The 24,742-nt window shown below is 37.0% G+C and overlaps 1 protein-coding gene across 3 annotated transcripts in view; it reads right to left on the reverse strand.

The window, feature by feature from the left end:
* Window positions 1-24,742, reverse strand: part of SLC4A10 (solute carrier family 4 member 10) — a gene marked incomplete at both ends in the record, with an annotated part of 152,479 nt that overhangs the window by 49,517 nt on the left and 78,220 nt on the right. For all 3 annotated transcript variants that reach the window (XM_082285553.1, XM_082285552.1, XM_082285551.1), the window contains 3 exons: window positions 4,625-4,813; window positions 15,444-15,604; window positions 22,525-22,663. In XM_082285553.1, the coding sequence (XP_082141679.1) occupies window positions 4,625-4,813; window positions 15,444-15,604; window positions 22,525-22,663 (489 nt within the window). The remainder of the gene's footprint in view (window positions 1-4,624; window positions 4,814-15,443; window positions 15,605-22,524; window positions 22,664-24,742) is intronic.

Raw genomic sequence — 24,742 nt, forward strand, 5'->3', positions numbered from 1 at the left:
ATGATGTGTGGTGTAATGCAACTTTTACTCTAATAATGTGCCTGCTCTGATGTCAAGGGAGAAGAAGCTGTTATAAATGGCATAAGTATGAACAGAAATCAGGCAGAAGATCATGTTATTGTGGGTAAATAACACTTCAGCAAGGTGCATGAAAATACAAGTAACTTAGCCTGCCATACTCCTCTACCAAGTTCCTTCCTCTTGGACTTTAATCAGTGTAAGGTGTCTGTTAGATTTCATCTTATACACGCACACACACGTATATAAAAAACATATACACCCCCTAGACTAAAAGTGAAATAGACAGTCAAAACTTCTTTTCCTAACTGCATTTTCATAGAATCAGTTATTTTTTCATGCCACATATGCTTAAACTCTGAATTTCAGAATCCTTTTTTATAAAAGGGGAGAGGTTTATGAAATTATTTTAGCATCCTCTAACAATAGAGAGGTGTCATATATTTACAGTTGTCTTTGGCTTTTTAGACCATGTCATAGGAATTTACGAACACAGTTCTGATGTACCAGTGTCAAACCTACTCATATCAACAAAAATAGGTTAAATTGCTTTATAAAACAAACTTTTTAAAGATGATTTACTGATGAAAAATATTCATATTTTTACCTGTTTTTTACAGTATTTATGCTAAAATTACTTGCCACCCCCTATTTTGGGTATTTGGTGTCAAATTAGCCCATAAAAAATCATTTTTCCTGCTCTTATGACAAATTTGACTGTCGTTTTTTATTGGAACATCAAAAGCAGGCTTTTAATTCTCACAGTTTTGATGCCTAATGAAAAGTGAAAGTTAAACACAGCATGGCAGCATTAAAAATGCATGGTAAACCCATAGCACCCTGACATCTTAGCCCTGCAGAGGATGTGAAGAAAAGCCATTGTAAACAAAAGATAATACTACTAAATACAAAGCAAATCAATTAGATGGTCTGACAGACTCTTAAACAAAGAAAACTGGAGGGAGAACATATGTACAACTATCTTCCAGCAAAGATATCACAATGGCCTGTCAATGGTGCTGCCATATATTGAATTAATTTATGTATTCATTTTCAGACTTTGCTCCTGAACACCTGAAAACTGACACACTCATAAGGTACTATTGTCAAGAACTTGGACAAAGAAGGGGGTTTGAAGCCTCAGCTGTACCACATAACCCATGTATCAGGAACTTAAGGCTCTGAATCACCTATTTTATGATCAACAGATTGCTAAGGATTGTTTCCAGCTCAGCTGCCTAACACTAACCCCAAATTTAACCAAAGTGAGAACTTCCTTTTGTGCAGAAAGTGTCCAAGTTCCCCCGTATCATTTCAGCAGGAACAAACAAGCAGCCCTTCTAAAGCTCCTGGCACATGCTCTTTATGAAAACTCCTGTCTCTGATAAGGGTGAACTGGATTGTAAGTTCATCAGTAGTACCTGAGATGATCTGTTTCTCTCCCCGCAGTCTTCTAGGAATTAAGCTTATCATCCAGAAAGTAAAAGCAACAGTATTTTGGTTGCTTCTTTTCATTAAAAGGAGAGAAAAATACTGAGAGCAATATAAGAAACATTTTACCTTCATACATTCTACACAATGTTTGTGGACAAATGGGAATAAGCAGATTAAAATACTGCCTTGAATGCATTTTACCAGGTTGTTCTCAGGAAACAAGATGTGTCTTACAGCACACTCTTGGACAACAATATCCCTTAATTTTTCTTTCTTTTACACATATTTAGCTTTTGCTTTTACATGATTCAAAGTTATATTTTAACAACTCATTTTTATATTACTACAAATAGCTTGTACAGATACTCCACAGCAATCTAAAATGAAACACACAGCTGAGGGAGCGTAACACTGTATCCGAACTCCAGCATTTGGGTCGTGAGGCACTGGCAGAGAAAATGATCAGAAATGATCACTGCTACCCCTGGTCAAGCTTCTAAGAACAGCATAGCTCCTGAAAGCTGTGCATTTCAGTGGAGATTCCAGCATAATTTACACACCATGTACTATGGCACTTACACAGGGTAAGAAAATAACTACGAGTATGCCAGAAGAGGTACAGTTAGTGTACCTGAAACTAGGCAGCTCTCCAGAATTCTCTTTTCCCACTTTTTAAACCCTGGAGTACTCAGGCAATAGTTGCCACTCAGACCCATGAGCTGCTTATTTGCTCTTACCTTGAAAAGGGAAAAAATTCTAGTTCCTTCTAAAACAAAAAACTTAGACTAGATTTTCCTTTTCTAAAGCTAATACTAATTTCAATGCAATTCAGGCAATAAAATAAGATTCCGACTTTTTAATGTAACAGGGCAAAGGATGATAAGAGAGAAACTTATAATAAACAAATCCTCCTTGTTTTATCACAGGGCCATCATCGATTTTGAGGAGGTCAATGCAGAACACTGCCAAATGTGCATTAGCACTTAAAGGACGCAAGTGGAACAGCAATGCTTCAAATTGATTAAAAAACCTCTCTGTCCAAAAGGTTCATGCTTGGAACTTTTCACTGTAATTTACACAAAAATCTGATATACTTTCACATAAGCATCCCTAAAATTATTGACTCACTAGAGGTTATTCTATTTTTCTACATACATATATAATTTCTATTATGTCTATTGGTGCATTTAATTTAAATTAACACAGTAAAAGAGACTAAGAGGTTTTTTTAACAGATGTCAGAGTACTCTGAGACATTTCTACACAAGCACATAAACTGTGAATTCAGCATTTTTTCATCTTGAAAAATAGAGAGAGACAAATGAAAAACTGTAAGAATATGTCTCCTGACTTAGAGAACCACTTAACCACTGAGTATATAAAATTAGTGTGTTTAATGCGGACTTAGATGCTGTCCTGATGAGAATTTATTTGGGGGGGAGGGGTAGGGGGAGCAGTGGAATTTAGGAAGAGCTGGGAAGTTTGCCAGAATAAACTTGGGCAAAAGCAAGATGTTTCTGGAGTGAATTACTGCATCAGTTCCACTAACAGACACAGAAAGTTACAAAAATTGAGCTCATGATAATGTCACAGCTTGCCCCGAGGGTTTTTTTTAAGACAACTACTGCCTATTTGTAATATAAGATCTAGTGCAAAAGCTTAATGGAATGCAAGCTGCCATCTTACATCCCGTGGAAATTGAGGAACAGGATCATTATATCATTAACTTTCTTCAGTTTCTCCTGAATATTTGTTTAAAGTCATCAGCAAGAGCTGTATAAATCAACAAGAAAGTTGCCTTAAAAAGGATGGACAATCATCCTACTTACTTTTACTCTTGTGCATCCATATGCATAATCACACACATCTTAGTAAATGCTATTTTTTCCTTACTCTTAAAATGATATTTTGACATAATTAATGTTTCTATTTAATATCCTCATCAGATGAAATTATATGTTGCCTTTTAGGTCTGAGAATCTTCCCCAGGGAAGCAACTAGATTTAGATCTCTTAAAACTACATATGGCAATGATTGAAACAAAAGCTTCTTCCTTGCAATCAAGTTAACCTTTATATCAACAGCCCCATCTTTCCAGATCAGCCACATGAATACTCTTTGCCCTTCTGTCCTATGCCTCAGAGCACACAGATTCCTCTTGCAATCCTGACCTTCCCTGTGCTATGGCTGTTTCCTCACTCCCCACTTCCCAAGGTGATAGGGGAGCTCAGTAGGGCTCTGAAACAGAGTGACAGCAGGAGGGACTGAGATTTCAGTACAGTTAAGGTGATTTCTGGAATAAGAGTTAAGTGAAAAATATTTGCAAAATTTGGCTGCAAATTTCATAACACAGACCTTTGTTTATGCAAATAAGGAAGGGGCAGTAAGAAATGATCTTTCATTATGATGACTTGAAATAATAATACAGCTTGTAAAGTCTTCTGTAAAAGCAAGGAAAGGAAAAAAAATTATGCTAATATTTTACTCTAGAACTATTCTGCAAACATTTCTCATTTGCATTACCCTGATTTTCCCAAAAGGGATTTTCTGAAAGAACAAGGTACAGCTCTTGTGACATCTTTCCAACAGCGTTTGCCTCATTTTTCCACCCCTCAAACTCACCTATAAAATCTGAAGCAGCAGTTGAACTCTAGCTAATGCATACAGTGTTGTAGACTTAGAAACTATTTCAACAAACCACTACATTTTAAACAAATAGGTCCTGGATAGACAACAGAAGTCAAAAATAGTCCTTCCTCTTGCATTCCTGGCACTGATGGAGCCTGTCCACAGTTCAGAGCAATCCTGTGCAAACATGCTCAAGCTCAGTCTGAGGGATTACACAGAGCACCTAAAGTGTTCCTAAGCTGAGCTGCACTGGAAATAACATGCCATGCCAGTTACCCAGGATGGCATGGCACACTAGCACAGCTTCCAATACCTGAGCGAGCTCCCTTGAATAGCTCTGCCCAGCCCTGAATTGTGCAAGATACCCTAATTTCAAATTTAAGCAAGTATATTTCTGAATGCATAAGATGAGCCACGCTCATGCAAAAAGGTACAGGGTATCTTTTCAGAGCAGAATCACGCTGTTAAGCTGTGGGTACAAAGCACTTGCAATACCGAACAGGCAGATGTTATTGAAGGCTCAAAATGCAAAATAAAGCATTACCATTTTTATCCATGGAATGGGGCTCAGACTGCTTCTTTCCAATATCAGCAAAGGATCTTACAATTGGGATCCTGTTGCTCAGCTTCTTCTGGTTCTGATGGTGATGCTGTTTGAGTAATGCCTCATGCACTCTGTGACGAACATCCTCACTGAGCTGCCCAGAACCCACTTGCTGGTCCAGAATCATATCTGAAAATATATACATAAACTTAATAAAAGATGGGAAAAAGGAAACATTTTGTCTTTTAAATTGCAGTAAAAATTATTAGCACCCTACAGGATTACAAATTAAAAGCATCAGTCCATTAATAAAACAGAACTAAATGGGAAGTTTTATCTAGAAGTGTTTCACTCTCGGGGGGAGCAAGACTGGTGGGGTAGGGGGAAGAGAACAGGGAGAAAAGGATGCTATTAATATAAAAAAATCCTTTTAAAATTATGCAGTTCAAAAATTAAGGTCACCAACGACTTTGAAGTCAGTCCTTAAGCACTCCCATACATAACATATTTAAATCCAGGGTGTATAAGATGTCTTTTTTTTCCAAATAGCCCTTATTCTATTTCCTACAAAGGAAATGGCATGCTGTGAGGAAACAACTCTTTTATTTCCTTTGTACTTACCACAGGAAATCACAGTCTAACCCTTTCTTTCTTCCTTGTAATTATAATTACAATACTTTCGGTGCAACCCAGGGAAAGCTCAGGTAAGACAACACAGAAAAATTTGCTGCATTATTTGTCGATGCCTAATACAATCTATTTCTACTGCCAGATGTACTGTTCCAAGAAGAGGATAATTTCAAGGAGGCGTGAGTGAAATTGATCCCCCTGCTAAGAAATTACAATCTTCTTTGCAGTCGACTAGCAGAAAATGGTCTTATGTACTCATATTCAACACTACTTGTATACACAGGCACTCCTCTAGAAGGTGGCACAGCCCAGTGTGGTGCTTTTACACCAAAGCACACAGAACGGGCAAAAAACAGAGGAGCTGGAAGCCACCATGCTGCTGGAAAGTAGAGTTGCCATTACTGACATTTCGTGGGGTGAATTCCATGATTGGAGTGCGGCTATCGATGGCTACAGGCTGTTCATAAGAGACAGGAAAGGAAGGAGAGGCCGAGGGGTTGCTCTTGATATCCAGACAAGGATTAAGCATGAGGAGCTGTCTCTGAAGAACACCCAAGAGCAGGTAGAAAGCCTGTGGGTAAAAATCAGAGACAGAGGCAACAAAGGGAACTTCATAGTTGTGGTCTACACTACAGGTCAGCCAATCCAGGGGAGCTTGTGGATGAAGCCATCCTACTCCAGCTACAGGATGCATCACGCACGCAAGCTCCACGCTGAGAGAACTCGGATTGTTAAGCCTGGAAAAGAGAAGGCTTTGGGGTGACCTAATTGCAGCCTTCCAGTACCTAAAGGGAACTTAGAAGAAAGATGGAGCAAGACTATTTACAAGGGCACATAGTGACAGGACAAAGGGTAATGGATTTAAATTAAGAGCAGTTTTAGATTATTAGGAAAAAAATCTTTACTCTGAGGGTGGTGAGGCACTGGAACAGATTGCCCAGGGAAACTGTGGATGCCACATCCCTGGAGGTGTTCCAGGCCAGGCTGGATGGGGCTCTGAGCAACCTGGTCTACTTAAAGGTGTCCCTGCCTACAAAAGGGGGGTTGGAACTAGATGATCTTTAAGGCCCCCTTCCAACCTACACCACTCTATGATTCCATGATTCTATGACATTATGTGTTTCAAATGGGAAAGAACTGCTGAGAATTTTGTGGGATTTTTTTTTAAATTATTATTTGGGGAAATACTGCTACCCACAGTAATGATGCTTAACAGAAAAATAAAGGGGAAAAAAATTGTGTATCAAATCAAATGTAACAGCATCAAAGTACACAGCTCCCTTGTATATCAATTGGAAGAAACTGTACTGCACAAAAATAGTGATATAATAAGAGGAGTCCAAAATTCCTTGTACCGAAAATCCAGACAGCTCATGATTCTGTGCTGTAGTCAGATTCATATCTGCCAGTAAACTCAGTGGAAAAGCAAGCAGAGCAGGAAAAATAAAAAGCAGATGCATCATCAGTAGAGACATAATTTGTCATGTCTTTGATAACAGCCAAGAGCAATAGAAGAGAGATAATAAAAGGCATTAAATAACTATGGTAGTTAAAAGCAGAGTTTAATTGCTAACAGTCACCTATGCACTGTGTATACACTTAAAATACACAAGTTTTTCTGAAGTTCTCAATATCCACATAACAAGCCAATGCCTCTCACACCTGCTTGAGAGCTGAACAACAAAAAACCTGCATGTTTCACTTGTGATGAAGAGGCTACCAACAAATCTACATCTCTACAGTGACATGCACACAGAAAGACCAGGATGGGGTCCAGGTAAATGCAGCTGCCAACTGCAGATGTGACTATGAGCAGTGTATCCAGAGCTTTGCAATGAAGAATCATGCAGAGGTTTTCAATGCTGTACTGGGTTCTCTCCAGCAACTACAGCCTGTGCAGTATCAACAGTGGGGTTGGCCAAACAGCTCATACCAAGGAGTAATGTTGCCCCATATTGTGTCCAAACTAATAAACTCTGGCTTCAGGGTGCTTCACCTGAGCCTGAAGGGAACTCTTATCTCCAGGGTTAACTCAAACGCAATCAGGTCAGTTAGCTTGCACTCCCAGTCTAGACAGAGGTTTTTTTATCACTCTAGACCCTAATGAAGGAGAGAGACAGAGGCATAGCAGGAAGACAAATGACAGAAAGGCAAAGGAGAGGGTAACACAAGTTTGAAGAAAATCTTCAGCAGAATATTTTAAGGAGGCAAGAATTTACAACACATGAAAAATGGAAAGCAGTCTCCAGTTGCAAGAAAAATATTTATTTTCCTCTTCTACTCTATTGCCTATTGAGACACACCTCTGCCCTAAGGAGACGACTATCTTCCCCTTAGACACCCTTAATACATGAATTTGCATGTTACAATTCCCTAAACAGGCCAGTACTTTATGTAACATGACAGGGGATCTTCAAAAGAAAAAAATAAATAATAAATAATAAATTCATAAACCAGGGCATCTGTGATAAAGCTCAACTCAAATTATCCTCTTCTTTTCTTTTTAACTCCTGCTGAACAAAATACAAACTGTAGAAGGTACAAAACCAAATATTAACTCTTTTGAGTTGGTCTAAGACAGAAATAAAAAGGAAGAGCTAAAAAAAAAGGATTCCTCTATAACAGGTAAATTTAGGGCTGTGGTCATCCCCTTGCTTACAGATCAGTGGAACTCCACTTGTATGGTGTCATTCCTGGAATAACAGTATTTTCCACAATTAAATATAAAAATGTATTAGCTGCTGAGGATGATGTCAATATTTAAGATTCTCCATTTGAGGAGAGAAAACTACAGGAAAAAGAAAATCAAATCCCTATCCTCCTCCTTTCCCTAGATGTTCTGCTAGACTTGTTAACAGCCATAGAAGCCACACAGTTGGTGCCAGTGTGGTGACTAACAATTTTTATTTCCTGCCAGAAAGAAGAAAGTGGCTTACCTTGAGTTTTTTGTGGTTTTACAACTTCCCTTTTATTGTAGCACTGCTACCACATGTAAAAAAGGAAGATGCATTCCATTTTGGAAAGAGTGAAGATGTGCTTTCTTGCTGTGATATTTCCCTGCAGTTGTCATTCTTTCAACATAGACCCAGTTTCAGTAGTAGCTGCCGGAGCTTAAATACAGTCAAATTTCTGACAGACTGCTGTATTTTGACCCTTTTTTCAAGCCCTGCACAGATCTGAACAGGAGAGAGACTGTGTCCATCCACCCCTATCATTACGGGATTCCTTTTCAGTTTCTTCCCAAGCTTCTCAAAATATTTTTTAAACACCCAAATCCCTGCAATATCAGTAACATCCTTGATTGCAAAGGTAGTCTTGAAAACAAGAGCATCATGGATGAAGTCCAAGAGTAAATGGCCAAAAGGAGCATCTTAAACATCTAGTTTTCAAAATAGACTGCAATTCCTTAACCCTGTGAGTAGAAGACCCTACATGCTCACATCAGTTGAAGCTGGACATATTTTCAAAGCCCTGGTCTTCACTTTTGTACCTAGAACAGGCGGCCATTTCTTTGCACTCCATACGACAAAAAGACACAAAGAATCTTTGTTTTAAAGATTTTTCCTCTTGAATGCCCTTTTAAATTCTGCACTGCCCCCTTTTAGCCAGAGACACAGCTTACCATTCCATTTTTCAAAGACACTTCACTGCCATATGAAGCTTTCAGAAGAATGTAACATGGAATATCCACCAGCACAGTGTTATCCATTCTATTAAATGTTCACACCACAACATCTCTGCTGACATCAAGTACACCAAAGTAGGATGTTTCTTCAGTAAGGAATCTTGGTTGATACTGGAACCATGAAATAATTTTTTCAAGCTGTTAAAGACAGATATTCTCCTTGACCTGGTCACTTAAAAGAATTCTAAGAAACTTGGGGTTTCATGTAATTTCAAGAATGTTTTCTCCATTCAGACTCAGTTACAACACATCATCTATATAAAATTAATTTTGTGAGTAAATGTGAGCATAGTGAGTACTTTAACAAGATATTACAGTAACTCAACTATAACTCATCACCACCTGTGAACAATTTACCCAGGCTGTGAATTACAGCACTGGGGTGCAGACAATTTATATCAGTTCAAATGCAGTGTGGCTCATGTGCGGCCCAGCAAAGAAAATTCCATCTGTCCCACCTCTAGAGTCAGCAAGGATGCAAGAGCAGGCTGGATGCTTCTACTCACTCTGGAGGTGTCTGTTACACACTGCAGCTTTGTACAGAGACACGTGGCCAGACCCACATGGAGCGCCCACAGTTCCAGGCAAATAGACAACAAGGAGGCCCTCAAGGGTGGCCACAGCTTCTTCCCCACTGCACCGGGTTCACAGCGTGCTCATCACCTCACGTGCAATACTACACAGAATGTTCAGGTGAAACATAGAATAAATTTATAGAAAACATACTGTATGTGTACCAAAATACCTGTGAAGTCCAAAAAGAAATTGCTGGGCTCGTATTCTCCTGATGTAGGTTGGCACTGACACTTTACAGCAGAAACTGAATTCAGCATATACCAGCAAGGGTGCCAGTATTCACGCTTCAAAATTTTATAACTGTACAATTGCAGGACAAAATGAGAGATTAATGACAAAATATAAAACATACAGGCTTTTGTGTGCACCACGATTGCAGTGATAGCTGACTACAAAAACTAATTTAAAAGCCAAGGTTTTCTGGCTTGTGGACCTTGCCCTTAAAGACAAGGAAAAAAACCCCAAGCAACCCTAAATGCATTGCTTTATGGAAGACAATCAGTTGAAACACTGTCCTTTGTCTAAACACATCTCTAAAGAGGAACCCGAATATATCCTTCCCTAGTGACTCAGGCAGGAGGAATAATACAAACCCAACAATTAGGATTCCTGAGCTGCACTTATGAGCAAGGCCCATTTACATCATTTACAATGGTGATTATAAATAAGCTATCTAAGCCAGAAGACTTAGCCGCTCATCCAAGAGAACAGAGCATTCCAGTGCTCTGAGACACAGATTCTATTTCTAGCTTTACCTGAAATTATTTGGTTCAATTCCTCAGTTAAAATACTTGAGAAGGAAAGAAAGAATGAAAAATGTCTGCTTTTTAAAATAACAGTACATAATTTTACTGAGGAACAAGAGCAAGTATCTCACAAAACTGTAAATTGTAGAGACAAGGCCAAAATTCCCAGCTTGCAGTTCAGAACTGCAGGCACAGTGGATGCTTCATAAAAAATAAAATTTGCAAACTGAGATTGACTCGTGCAATCTAAAAAGATTCCCACCTTTGTGGTTAACATAGGAAAACACAAAACAAGAAGAAAAAAAGACATGCTACGCAGAAGTTGGTACAAGATCTACAATTTAAGCACAGACAAAGGAACAAAACCTGATAGTTTCTCTGTAGAGGTTATCACCACATGCTAAGCTGCATGCTAACCTGAAAATAAAGCAAACAAATGTAGAAACCTGGGTAAGTGAGCAGGTGAAAGCTGAGCAAAAGACAGGTGTAGGGTCAAACAGAGAAGCAGATTACTCACAGGCAATCCCACACTTTATTACAGTGTTTGTAATAAAAGTTAAATGTACCATAAAAGCACTGTCAGAAACATAACACGTGAGTGTTGCAGATGAAACAAAAGGCTCCAGTGTAATAAAATCTCAATTTGAGCCAGATAAAATATGTCATTATTATGGAGTAATATAGCTTAAAGCAAAGGCAAAAAAAGACTTGTTCAGATTGAAAGCTTAACATGATGTTAATGAAATCAATAAAATTGCACACTTGGGATGTAATGCCCTGAGTTGCTGAGCACAGAGTCCGGTGACCTCAATCACAAGATTAAGCTGTTACACAGATTGAAAATTTGATCATGACGAACATACAAAAGACTGCTAGGGAGGAAACAGTCAGATCTTGGGATTGGAAAGCAAGGGCAGATTTAAAATTTAATTTAAAAAAGAAATCATTATTACAATTAAACCATCAAAAATAAATGGGAATATTTCAAACATGTGCAAGTCGCCAAAGCTCCACTGTGCAAGAGTGGCCACAGTTTATATTTGACAAGGTTTGACATTTGTTCACAGAACACTCTGCACAACTACAAGATTATGCAAGTTCTGTGGCTCATGCTGTAAAGAAAGTATTGCCATTAAAGGCTGGACTGAATAGTTTTTGAACCAAACAACAGAAAATGGCATCATATGTTAAATAGAGGAACCTTTTGGGTTCATTCAGTGGTTATAATCAAAAAACCAGATGGTAATCTGAGAATCTACATGGTTTCAAAGGAACTAAACGAAAATATCAAAAGAGAACATTTTCATCTGCCAACTTGAACAACACAGTGAAGCTGCTCTCTAATGGTACAGCCAGATTCTGGCAAATACCTCCTCAAGAGACAAGTTCCAAAATAAATTGTTTTGATTACATAGATTTTTTAGACTTCCTTTTAGCATATGTTCTATACAGAAGTGATCGATAAAATATTACTACATAATGTTCAAAGGAATTCCTCATGCACGGAGTGCTAACTACAGATATAGGAGTCACTGCACAGACATATGAAAAAATAACATCACGTATTACAAATAGTAATAACTCCCCTAAAATATGTGTAATAAAATTTGCATTTTTAAACAGGATAAAGTTCAGCAGAGGAATTGAGCTCTTTTCAAGAGAAGCAAAATCCATCTTGCAAAAATTATGAACAATTTGAGAAAATTCAGGAACAAACATGCTGTTCTGATGCATGATGACAGTGTTGGAAATTCATCTCAGAAGTCTCTATTATAATAAGATTCTGTCTGTGAATTCAGCATCATAGGTATGAATAAGCTCTTCTTCAACAAGGAAAGTTGTGTGCCTGTCCAAAGAAATATACAATCTCATAGATGAAGTAATTTTTTAATATGACAGTTGGAATGAAAAAGACCTAATAGAGAATGGACATGCTGGAATAGAGGATGATTTAAAAATTCTCACAACATAAATAGTACCAAAATATTTTTATGCAGAACTGTCAGAGTTTCCAGGGATAAAATACAAAATGTTCTGGAAACCATGCAAACATTACAAAAGGTGGCTTTCATCTGTAGATTTTACCACAAGCCCATTAACGTTTTAAAATACAGACTTTAATAATAGAAATTCTCAAGAGCTAAGTGGTGAGAGTTTAGTGCCTTAGTGAATAAGTGTTTATAGATTAAAAGCCTTGACTAAAACAAATAGGAGTTCTTAGTCTCAATTTAGCAATAAAGTTGAAGTATACCTCTTCCAAGGATATGAAGACTGGCACTGCATTAATAGAAATGTAATTTGATATTGGAATATAGCCCAGATAGCAAGACATTACCAATAAATACACAGCACACATTTCTCACTAACAAAGCATTAAGGCAAGTAAGAAGAAAATACACGTGCACAAATAATGTTTTTGTTCTCAAAAGATGATTCATTATAGCAATGCAGTAAAATTATCAAGAGATTGTATTAAAAAACCAAAACCCTAAATTATGAATCAGAAGCACAAGAATCAAATTTAATTCAGGAGTATCCCTTAAAACTGTAGGGCATAACCTGCTAAAGGTGGTATACACAGTAACATTGGAACAAAACCAAAAGTGATCACCAGGATTGCTGGACAAGCCTGGCATGAGGATGGCTAGCAAGCCAAATAATAAGAGCTGAACGTTGAAAAAAAATTGAAGCCAACAGGTGACAGCAACTATTTCCTTAAATTCTAAAGTGTCAGGACTGTCAGATACAAGTGGAATACATATCAGTTTCTGATGAAAACCACAATTGCATAGTATAGCACAAGATAAATAGGATTATAACTACTGACACAGCAACTGACTGGAACACAAAATAAAGGATTTCCTGAGAGGTACCAGTTCTCCCTAATCTTCAAGTCCAGCAGTCACTTCTAAGTAAAAAGAACTGCCTGTCATATTATTCGGAATTATCACATTTCTAAGACACACGCCTTGGTGGTGTGCTTGTTACCACTATCAGTCTTTCCTTCTTGCACTGCTGCCTACTGTGTGCCACACTCTTTGTAACATTCTCTAATCACTGGAGACCAAGAATGAACACACATAGCATTAAAGTAACACATTACAGAGTAACTTGATTGAAGAAAAGGAAAACAGCATTGCTACAGCACAAATAATATTAACAGAGAACAGCAACTGGAGTTGCAACTTTATTTCTTGAGAAAATAAAAAAAATAAGTCTCTTCAAAGAAACCTGACAGAACGTGAGTAATTTACAGAATGATTCACTTGCCTGAAGCACCTGCTGCAAAGCTTTTTTAAAAAGAATAGCTCATTGCTTATTGAATCTGCAGAGGAGGAAAAATATAATCTCTCAAAGACAAAGCGCAACCCATGCAAACCTTATCACGTGTCAGGCCACCTTATCAGAAAGGGATGCCTACCACTTCAAGCAAATAATGTAACAAATGAAATGCATCCAAATCTGCCACAACAACAGGCACTTTTTAAATTAAAATGGTACATGCCAATTAATGAAAGTCATCCTAAAGCCTCTTCTCAGAAGAAATAAGTTTTCCTAATCAACAAACCAAGATAAGCCGCAGCTAGGGCTGACTTAAAATAGCGTGAGGGTAACTCCCCAAATTCTCTACTGAAGGACAACCTACAACTGTGATGAGTTGCAACATTAGTATTACAAATGCTCAAATCCTTGGCCACGTGAACCAAAACAAAATCACTACAACTAAGGATTAAGAGGTTACAAATATTATTTAATTGGGGCCTCACTATATTGGAAAATATACAGTATCTTCCAAAAACACAAAAAAAAAAAGATGTTCACTGAAGTTGGGGGTTTTTTGCATTAATCTTTACTTTTTTTACCTACTTAAATGAAAATAAATCTGGAAAGGCTTTCTTAGCTGACTACGGACAAAGTTGAGTGATTTTTCGATTAAGAATGCAAAGCTCAAGATTGAAAATCCCAGTGTACTATTTAAGCAAAAAAGTAATATAAGAACATCAAGCAGCTGACTTAAGTACTTCTTAATTATTTATAAATAAATAATAAAGCAACATATTGATAGACACTTTTGTTCTTTCAAATCAGCTGCTTTTTATTCTTCATGTTTATCTTTTATCATTATCAAGACAAATTCTGAAGCTCTGATTCAGACTATGAGTCATGGGAGAATCAGATCTCAGCACAGAGTAGAAACCCACACAAGTTTCTGCAGATTTGTATTAATAATATCTTGCGTCAGTTTGACATAAACAATTTGGGAAAAGTAAATACAAAAAGCAGCTACCACTATCTGAGCCAATTTTAATTCCACTGTTAAATATACCCCACCAAACAATATCTCCCCTATAATTTAAATAAGTAAAATAAATTTCATATTGGACTTACATGGATTTATATATCATCCATAAAGCAGCTTTCTTGATAATCTTGAGTGTTAGAAAATTTTATTGCTTCGTCTTCTGTATCTTTTCTAAACTATTTACAGTCTTTAAGGGAAACACCAGGAAAGCAGAAAATGGCATTTAGTCTCAATCTAACTTATACTTTCGGGAGAGAAGACTCATCCTTTATGTTCTCTCTTGCTCAGAAGCTCGCAAAAGCTCTAGAATTGCAACTGTCAAATAAATTTTATTGGAAAAAATGCACTCAACTTTATCTTAAGAAGTTAATATACCTAAAATTTCTTTTAAAAACTTACACTATATCATTACTCCTGATTTCATTCTCAAGCCAGAGACATGTCTGTTTTCATGTAACTTAATTGCAATAAATACTTCCCTGTATTTTGGGGGGGGGTTTTAAGCTAGATTGCCTGCAATTAGCGTAGCAGTACATTAAGTTTGTGAAAGTTAGCACACGCCTCATTCACGTGAGGCAGCATGGCAGGAGCAGAGAACATGCCAGCTCTAATTAAATCTAACCAAACTGTCCTCTTTCCTCCATTTAAATTTTCTTCTTTATTCAAAAATTTATTCTTAAAGCAGCAGATTCCACATAAAAAATATAAATATAATATTTACTAACTGTGCCAGACATAAGTTTCTTTTCAAGTACGTTGAGAAAAACATTTCCTAGGAGTTTCTAAACGTAACTGTTATTATTATGCAATAACTTTCTTGTAAGCATTTAATCTTCGTTATTAATTTTCATAATCAATAAATGAAACATCAATACACACCTGCAATTTCTTCTATGGAGTTAGCTCTCATGTCCAAAAGAACTGTGCCATTCAGGATGCAGCTTCTCAGCTCAAACAAACTATGAAGGGACAGTGTGGCAACGTATGGTTTGCTCCACCTCTCTCCACCATCCTCTACGTCTTCTTCAAACTTCAACCACCTATACAAACAATCAATTTTATAACTCCATTGTGCATAAGAAATGAAAAAATAATTACTTCTATGGATGCTGAATGTACAGACAAAAATGTTAAACATGTCTTTGAATTTCACTTTATTCTTCCTTTTTAGGAAATATGAGAAACTCCCCTTGCCTACTTCTTTCCATGTAATGCTGTATTATACCATTTTTGAGGATAAGTTCTGACCACAGAGAAGAAGTGAGAAATGTATTAAGCGATCATCTTTGTACTCTACAAGAACTTTGACTAATTCTTTGGTGCACAATGATACTTCTGTGATAGAATAACAAGCGGTACAAAAAGGAATCTGGAGAGACTTCAATAAAGTAAAAGGATATACAAAACTGGCGTGAAAGGATCAAGTCTTTTGTTACCATCCAGGCAGATGAACTTGCTTGAGACTGAATTCTCTACTGATAAATAGTGCACTTAAAATGTTAAAAGAATATTAAACAGACAAACAAAAACCTGAGAAGTCACACAGGGATGTTGCTGTGTGGAGCCCTGCAACCTGCCAGCTTGGCAAGGTTTGAACAGCTGCAGTCACAGCACATGCCTGTATCGCTTGACTCAACAGCACTCAGCTATTTTATATGGACATGGCAGCAGTGAAGTCAAGCAGAGCTTCACACCTTGACAGCATTTTCACACTTATTTCCAGACAGCAGGGAAGTGTAAAGCCTTAAGACCTCTAAAGCTGAGGAATTTCCAGTTTTACCAAGCCTCACAGCCCAGCAACGCAGCAAGGACAGCTGTCCTCTTCTGTTCCTGGGCCACCTGTCTGACTCTGCTCCTACTTGTAAAATATGCAAGTGTACCCATATTTTAGATACTTTCCTCCTTTCAGTCCTCCTGCACCAAATTCTTTCCCTTTCGCTGCCATCCTGTGAGCAGCCACCACTTCACTGGCCCACTCATCATCAGCATATCGTCTCCCTTCCCGATGTATTCCATTTCTGGGAACTGTCCCTGCTGTCTTCTAATCATTCTCTCATTATCTATAGAGATAATTTGCCCCAGCTCCTTGGGTCCTTCAAAGTCTTCAATCTCCTATGTCTAGCCCTCTTCTCCTCTTTCTAGCTAAAAATTTTCCCTCCACTTCCTCTGTGAGGAAACTGGCCAGTTTCTCTACTTCATCTTTGCCCATGAGAACTCTCCACTTCGTCAGACCTGTTCCCCACTCCCTTTGTTGCATTCTCTTTTCTCTTCCCAGCCCATCCCCTTCACCTTCACATTCGTCCAGAGAAGCAGCAAGGAGGACACAGCACACACACAAAAATTTGCTTCCACAGAGCCAAACTATGAAATTGAATTTACATATGCAAATGAGGTTTTTCAAATAAATTTTCAAAACCATGTCCAAATGGACATCAAACACAACTTAACACACTCCTCCCCACCAAATTCAAAGTGGTACTTTTAAAAGGGTGGCCTACAAAAACTCAGGAAAGTTATCAAGAAGCATGTGAGAAGGAAAAATAGTTCTTAAATTTTTTTCATTTTGCAGTTACACTTGAACTCCCTAAGAAAAGGCTGCTCCTATCTTACTCATGACAATCTTGCTTCCAAGCTGAAAAAATGTGCAATACCTATTTGTGTCCACGACGTCACAAATGTGGTGCATTTATTGTTCTGTTTAAACTATTGTCTCCCAAGACTTTGCAAAATACCTCCTTTTTTTTCTTCTCATACCTCTGTTTTTGTGCATGTTTCTAATCTCTTTAGGAGATTTATAAGATCTTCATGCTTGAGTATTCTTAATTATTTATGTTATTACATATTATTATTGTTATTATATCTTATTATTTCTGTTATTATATCTTGCTTAGCTTATGATATCTTCTTTTATGCTGACTCAGAAAAAAGGATTAAAAATCATGCTACATATATTCTAGAAACAATGACCCAAGCATAGATTCTTACAAAATATCATCAGAAACCTCATAATGTCATTACCTTCTGTTCATGTAAGTCAGTCTTCAACATTGCTTATCTGATTATGCTGCTGCAGTCTGTCCTTGATATTACCTAATTTAAATCTACTGACCAGTTGCAAATAGATTTTAAAAGAGCAATAAAAGACAAACATAGTCTCAAAAGTTTAAGACAAGTGACTGGACAGAGGCAGGCTTATTATCAGAGCTTGTAACATACTGCAGACACAGACAAGTCTAAATCACGAAAACAGCTTTAATTAGAGTTTATAGTGTCAGACATTAAAGTTTACATATTGATGCATAAAAAATCCATAGGAAACTATCGCTGCTGCTCAAATAATTGTACTTGTCATTGTGATCATCTGGGTTCCCATGAATTGGAATAGCATAATTCTATGGGTTGCACCCCATTTCCTGCTGTTGGGGAAACTTAGCTGTTTAAATACATTATCATACATTATTACTCAATGAGCCAACAGGCCAGGACATGGAATTAAATCATATCCAGCTGAGAGTGTTCTACATTTGGAATAAATTTCTATTTTGATTTCAATAAGCATAACATAGGTTTACTAATTTCATCAAGGGAACATCATGTTACTGTTTATCACCTTTTATCTTTTCAGAAATATTCCTGTTATGTCAGATAATCCTTATTTAACATATCAAATGAGAAACAGTAGCAGAAAACATAAAACAACTCTAATCTTACACAGTCTTTCAATTCTCAGTGCTCAGTGGTTTCAAAAATCATAATACCATTTGAACAATCCTCTGAATTCATGTACAAGACTCCATGACAGAAATGGCTTTGAAATCCAAATTCAGGCATAGATCCCAGTTTGCCAATTTTCTACTCCTTCTAGTTTCTGAAATTTAAATATATTTACTTTTGCAGTTTAACCCTTAAATTGGCATGATTGACAGATAAAAGCCTTTCATAACTTCTTGGGAAACACCATCAACCCCATTTGTGTATTGAGCTCATGTCACACGTATCCCATGTGACTGGAACATATCTGGAGCTTTCTTAGTTATGGCTGACTGCATAGAAGAGCACTTTCAGTCTTACAGGTTTCTTTTACTCGTAAAGACTGGCATAGGTGTATCAATTCTATGAGAGTTTAGTTCCTCTCATAGAATGCTTGCTGGAAAAAAATATGCCAACAAGAGTTTCAGCAAGGTATGTTACTATAGGAAAACTATTATTCAGGCAAGTGTGTGTGCATGCACCTTATATATATGTCCTAGCTTCTAAAGCCATCCTCATCACTTTCTCAGGCATCAATAGAAGAGTGCACATGCTTCATTTTAGACACAGTTACTACCTTTTCTGCACAGTATGAAGTGGGTGATTTGTACTTCATCTATTTTTTAGTGTGGAATGTCTGCAGCAGAGAGATGGAGTATGTACTCACAGCCTGCTCTACAGTCAATGGTTTTAATGTAATCTTTCAATCTGTATCAATTTCTGCATGAGCTTGTGCCTGCCTACACTGATTTGAAAACCAACCAAAGAACACAAGCATGTCAGGAACAAAGCAGAAGTGACAAACCAATGTTTCTTGTGACCTAGTTTCTTTGGAAGAAAGTTTTGATCCAGGGAAAATGCATTACACTTCCTAACTTTCCCTAATCCATCCATTTTCTAGTCACTATTAACGATTTACTTTCTAAACTATGGACATGAGTTTATTTTCCTAACTGTACATCAAAATTTAAGCTTAAGCACTTTCCTCCTGGTTCCAAGATTCTTTCTATTTTCCTCCTTACTACATAATTTTTTCTGCTCCATAAAGACAGTGATATTCTCCAGATATTCTTGGTTGATATTAGCAGATAAATGAGTCCCAAAAGTCTGGGTAAAACTTGCTACAAATCAGGCACAGCTTTCCAGCCATGACACATGAATTGCTTTCCCAACAGCTGCAACTTGCAGCTACACTATTGGGTGTATAAAATAAATCCAACTGTTACACTCCAGTGTGGTTCTCTACAAACTCACTGGAAACTTTGTTTCAGAATAGAAACTATACATTGTCTCCGCAGAGAATGCATGACTGTACAGCTGGGCCATACACAAATGCTATTTTAAGACTGACTATTTATTTTAAAAGGTATGTGTTTCTTCTGGCTTGAAATCAATTGATGGGGAAAAAATTAATTAATTTTATCCCTATATCAATATAACCAAGCTATTCATTCCATTCTGCTCTCTAACTAATTCCATGGACGGGACAGTCTAAATCGGGAATGGAAGAGTCCCAGTGCACTTTCAATCAAACTGAAAGTACCAAATACAGATGTACTTCATCAGAGTCACCCCAACACTTCAGTCCAGGTGCACAAAGTGCAGAGCTTGGTGAAATGAATACATAACCACTTAGAGCTATCACTCTCATTAAATGCAATTAATCTCTACCTGGAACTACATCCAAAGCCAGACAGTAAGATTTACAAATAGTTCCAAGTGACATTTTGCACACCGATGAAAAACACATATTAAGCCTGGAGCAACAACAAATTCAGGTTGCATTTTCTCCATGCCATGCTTTTAGTCAAATCATTAATTCTGAAGCCCTGAATCAACAACAGGTATTTAAAGTGATCCAATGTATTAGTTTCTAAGCAGATGATACATATTAAACACCATCCCATTTCTATTACTCTACACAAAGCCACCTTGTTCTTTGAGTATATCTATTTCTAGAGGAGTAATGCCTCCTAATTTCTTATCATCAGCAAGTTTCATTATTACAATCCTATTTTTTCATTCAATAATAAATCTATTTCCTAAGCCTAATTCTTCAGAAGTTAGCTGTCACTACCTTTCACACTAATAGTATAATCTCTCAGCATGACCTGCTGCACCTCTTCAAATAGTTCCTGACCTACTAATAGAATTTTTACACTAGAATGCAGTTTAAGTAATACATTCCCACTGCTGTACCATATCAAATGCTTTACTTTAAAAAAATTTATATCCACTGCTTTTTCTTTTTCAGAAAAACAAAAGTCAATTATCTGATTAAAGAGCATTATTAATGTAGTCTGACATGATATACCACTGTATTGCATGTTATCCAATTTTCCACTTAGCTCCAAGTCTGTAATTCTCCTTTCCTTCAAGCATTGTTCTAAGCCTTGTATGGCTCTGAAAATTGGACTATAAGAGCTCTGTTTGTCCCAACTGTTCTATTGCCCCCTCCATTAAATACATGTTCTTTCACCTTTCTGGGCTGGAAATTATTGCACCCCCTTATTTGCACAGAAAAGCACTTTGAGTCCTATCTTCATTTTGAATTTGGTAATTTCCTTGCCATCTCTTCCTTTTCTAACAAGTCACTCCATGTCAAATGCAGTCCAAAATTCTGGGATCTAAACTGAGAAAGACGATTTATCTTGACCAATTCTTTCCACATAGCAGCCCCACTCTTCTTTTGTTTACATCTTGCTGCTAAAACTAAAGAAATTTTTACTATTAGCTATTATGGCACTCTTGTATTTTCTGAGCTCCAAAACCACAGTTTTCTTGGATGTTTGTTCCTGTCCTTTTTCAACAATCTTGTTTCTATTAAATATTTTAAACTCTATTTCACAAACAACAATTGACAAGGCTGTGCATATAGACAGATTAACTAAAAGAGTGATTTATTTCACCTAGTCCTTTTGAATTTTATCTTGATCAGAACCACTTATTAATAGAAATGTTTATAATTTTCAGAAACATAATTCTTTGGTAATTTGCAAAGGGACTTTTTTTAAGTTGAACTAAAGAAGTTGCTATTTCCCTGCTTAAAAATAACATAACACACACAGTGATTTTTCCTTTTTAATTTCAATAGAAGCTGAAACCCTTCCTAGAGAGGTCCTATGTATTCTTAATCAGTACGAGAACATTGCAGATGATTACCTTGATTAGATTTTCTCTCTCTGAATATTAATAAGATTATTTAGGAACACTACTGCATTCCTTTTGCAGCACAATCCCCATATGAGAATTTTCTACACATAAAGATCTATATTTAGCATCTGTCTAAGCTGTCTATGAACAGATAATGGAAGGGAAGGTCATAGAAAATTCTTTGGCCCCCTGGGAAAGCAGAAATTTGCAATAAAATTAGAGAGAAAACTAACAGCCATATTCCTGTCAGACAGCCCACATACATAGTTGCCCACAAAACTCTTCCAGAAATTTTGCAATTTTTATTTTACTGACACCAAATATATTTTACACAGACTTTGGGGCACCATTGAGGAACATGATCAACAACTGGCAGGGAGAGAAAGAGCTAAGGTTTCAAGATGAAAAGTGAAGTAAAGATTGCTGGAAAATGTACATTCTTAATGAAATTAAGCAAATCAACTCCCATTTAAGTGCTCAAGGAAAAAAATATACAATTAAAAGAAAAGTTCTGTACCAGTACTATTTTTTTTCCCATCAGAATGTAATCTAAAAGTCTTTCCCACTAATTCTGCAGAAATAAAATAATCCAACACTGAATACTCATTCTCAAAATAAACTGTTAATTGAGGGTTAGAATATGTAAAAGTTCTGTTGCTCCAAAAGTAATCTCATTCCTAGCTTTAATCTTTTTATAATGGTACCCTTTTCAGTTTCTTGAGGATTCAAACAAAAGAGGAAGTTTGAAAGATTCTTTAAATTATAAGATAAAATATAAACTGACCAATGATTTTTAATTCACATATATGATATATTTACTTTTTTTTTTTCCACTGATATTCACTCTGACCCATATTCATAAATCCAGGGGAAAACATTTGGCTCTGGGAAGCGACGAATGCTGTTGTAATACTAACAGACTAAGGATTAAAACTATGGTTTTATTTAAGCTTTATATCCAAAATCTGTCCCTGAGCTTGCTACAGCTTTGAAATCATTCCTCAATACACCAGAAACCAATACCTACAGATAATTTTTAAGTCATGAAAACACTCACCTTGCTGTCTCCCTCCACTCTGCATCCTCTCCTTCACGCCAACAAATTTCATCAAGCTCAGTAAAGAGATCATGAGGAATGTGTTCCTCATCATCATCTTCTGTTCCAAGAATAAACTGCACCCTTTGTGATGGGGTATCTGGAGAAAAATAAAAATATCAAGTCCAAAACACCAATTTTTTTGGCCTGAGAAAACAAATTTCATGAGATTATCCAGATGTTTTCATGCATATCACTTACTGCCACACACAAAAAAAATCACAGTTCTGCTGTAACAACATTCATTTATACACAAACACATTCAGATTGAGATCCCTTCATGCACCATAGTTGTCAAGTCCACTGTTTAAGAAACCCATCCAAAGATATAACATGACATATAGAAATAGGGTCTATTGGAAGCTGGAATGGTATGTCCCAAAAAAAAAAGGCACACAGAGAGCAGCATAGATAAAGCTGAATAAGGCTGATAGAAGTCTTTTACTCCAGTGTTAGAAAAACTACTTTTCCACTTCATAAGTCTGCATCAGCAGATCCATCTCAGCTCACAAAGCTGCTATACTAAATGTGAAATCTTTGCTGTAGGAAAAAGACACCAAATGAAACCTGTCTAATGTGGCTATACAGCTGCAGACTTGGCCCTTGCCCCTTTGTTAACTGTTTCTAGTTGGTTAGGCTGCTTGAGATACACAACTTCTTGATCTGTCCCAGCTTTCTCATTTTATTCTTCCTGTCTCTGTCTTCCCTTCCAATACTGTTACTGATTAATTTTCTTCATAACCTTTCAGCACAGACAGCTAAATATATTTCTGGAGACATACTATTATTTTTTTCACTCAGAAAATTCCCAGAACTCACAGAGCATCTTAAAGCATATGTACATTCAATGTTAATACAGCTCAAGCGCTGTATTAAAAAAAACCCCTCCTATTTGGTCATTTAAATGCAAATCTCAAATGAACAAACTCTGATGAAACATAGTCTCTCTAGCAAGACATAGTTGCTTTTTCTGCTAATGTATTTTAGATTTCTGAAAGGAACCAAAAGCCCTTTGTGAGAGCTGAGAGAGGCCAGGCTGCCAGTCAACCGAAAAACTGATTATCCAGCAGAACAGCTCAGTGATTCCTTAAACATTGTCTAAATGAAGTTCAGTTCTATAACCATATTTGTAAGACAAGCTACAGTATTCCATCTAACAGTGAAGAGCATCACTGCACAGGGTCCTCAAGCTCTTTGAATTTTGTAAAAAATGAGATGATATCACCCACTGAATGCTAATTAAACAGCAAACACAGCTCTGATCCAAACAAATGAAACGGGCTACTGATACAGAAAATTAAATTCAGCAATAAAGGTACCTCTTCGATACTAGTACTAAACTTGCTATAGCAATGAAACACAAACAATAAATGACAGTTTCCACCTGACGTCTATTTTCTTAAACAGAGTGTAAAGATAGAGTACAGTCAAGCCTATTTACTCCTTCACAAAGCAAGGAAATTAAACTCAAGAAGAAACACAGGAGTGGAGGAAGAGAGATATGGGCTCTCTTGCACTTGTTTCAGGGATATTGATGACTTTACAAGGTGTCATAATACAGCTCAATATGTTAGGTTTCTGCAGGGTCACTTCCTTTCTGCAGCACTGAGTACTACAAAGTGCTAGAGAATGGAACTGCAGGGGGTACAGCTACAGGAATTACTGTTGGTGAATCACTGAAGAACAGCAACAAACTCCCTCACTTTACCCTTTCTTTGCTTTTCTCTTCTCTCTCACTGTTCAATCCTCTTTCTTTTTTCTTTAAAACTGTGCTACTTTTTTTTTTTTAATCTGAGACTAGAAAGTACATTCTTGTTAAGAAGTGTGCAACTTTTTAAGACTAATATCCAGAAGGACAAAATTTAGTGAGATAGGAACTTACAAAGGATTACTGCATATGACTACTAACAGAACATGGAAAACAAGCTACTTTGGTAGAGAGCTGGACTGCAGTTAGAATCTGAGAATAAGCATTGCCAGGAACATCCTGTACTCTTGATAAAATCAGCACTAGGACTGATTTACAGCAACTGCTACTGTTAAGTAATAAATGAGCAGTGTCATACAGCAGAGCTGCAGCTTTATGACAGCTATGATCCTCATGCAAACACATGCTTTCAGCGTGGGAAGAAAAGCAGAGGATCAGAAATCTCTTGAAGTCAGGTGAGTAGTAACAAGG

This window comes from Coloeus monedula (assembly GCF_965178545.1).
Source record: "Coloeus monedula genome assembly, chromosome: 7".
NCBI classification, from domain to species: domain Eukaryota; kingdom Metazoa; phylum Chordata; class Aves; order Passeriformes; family Corvidae; genus Coloeus; species Coloeus monedula.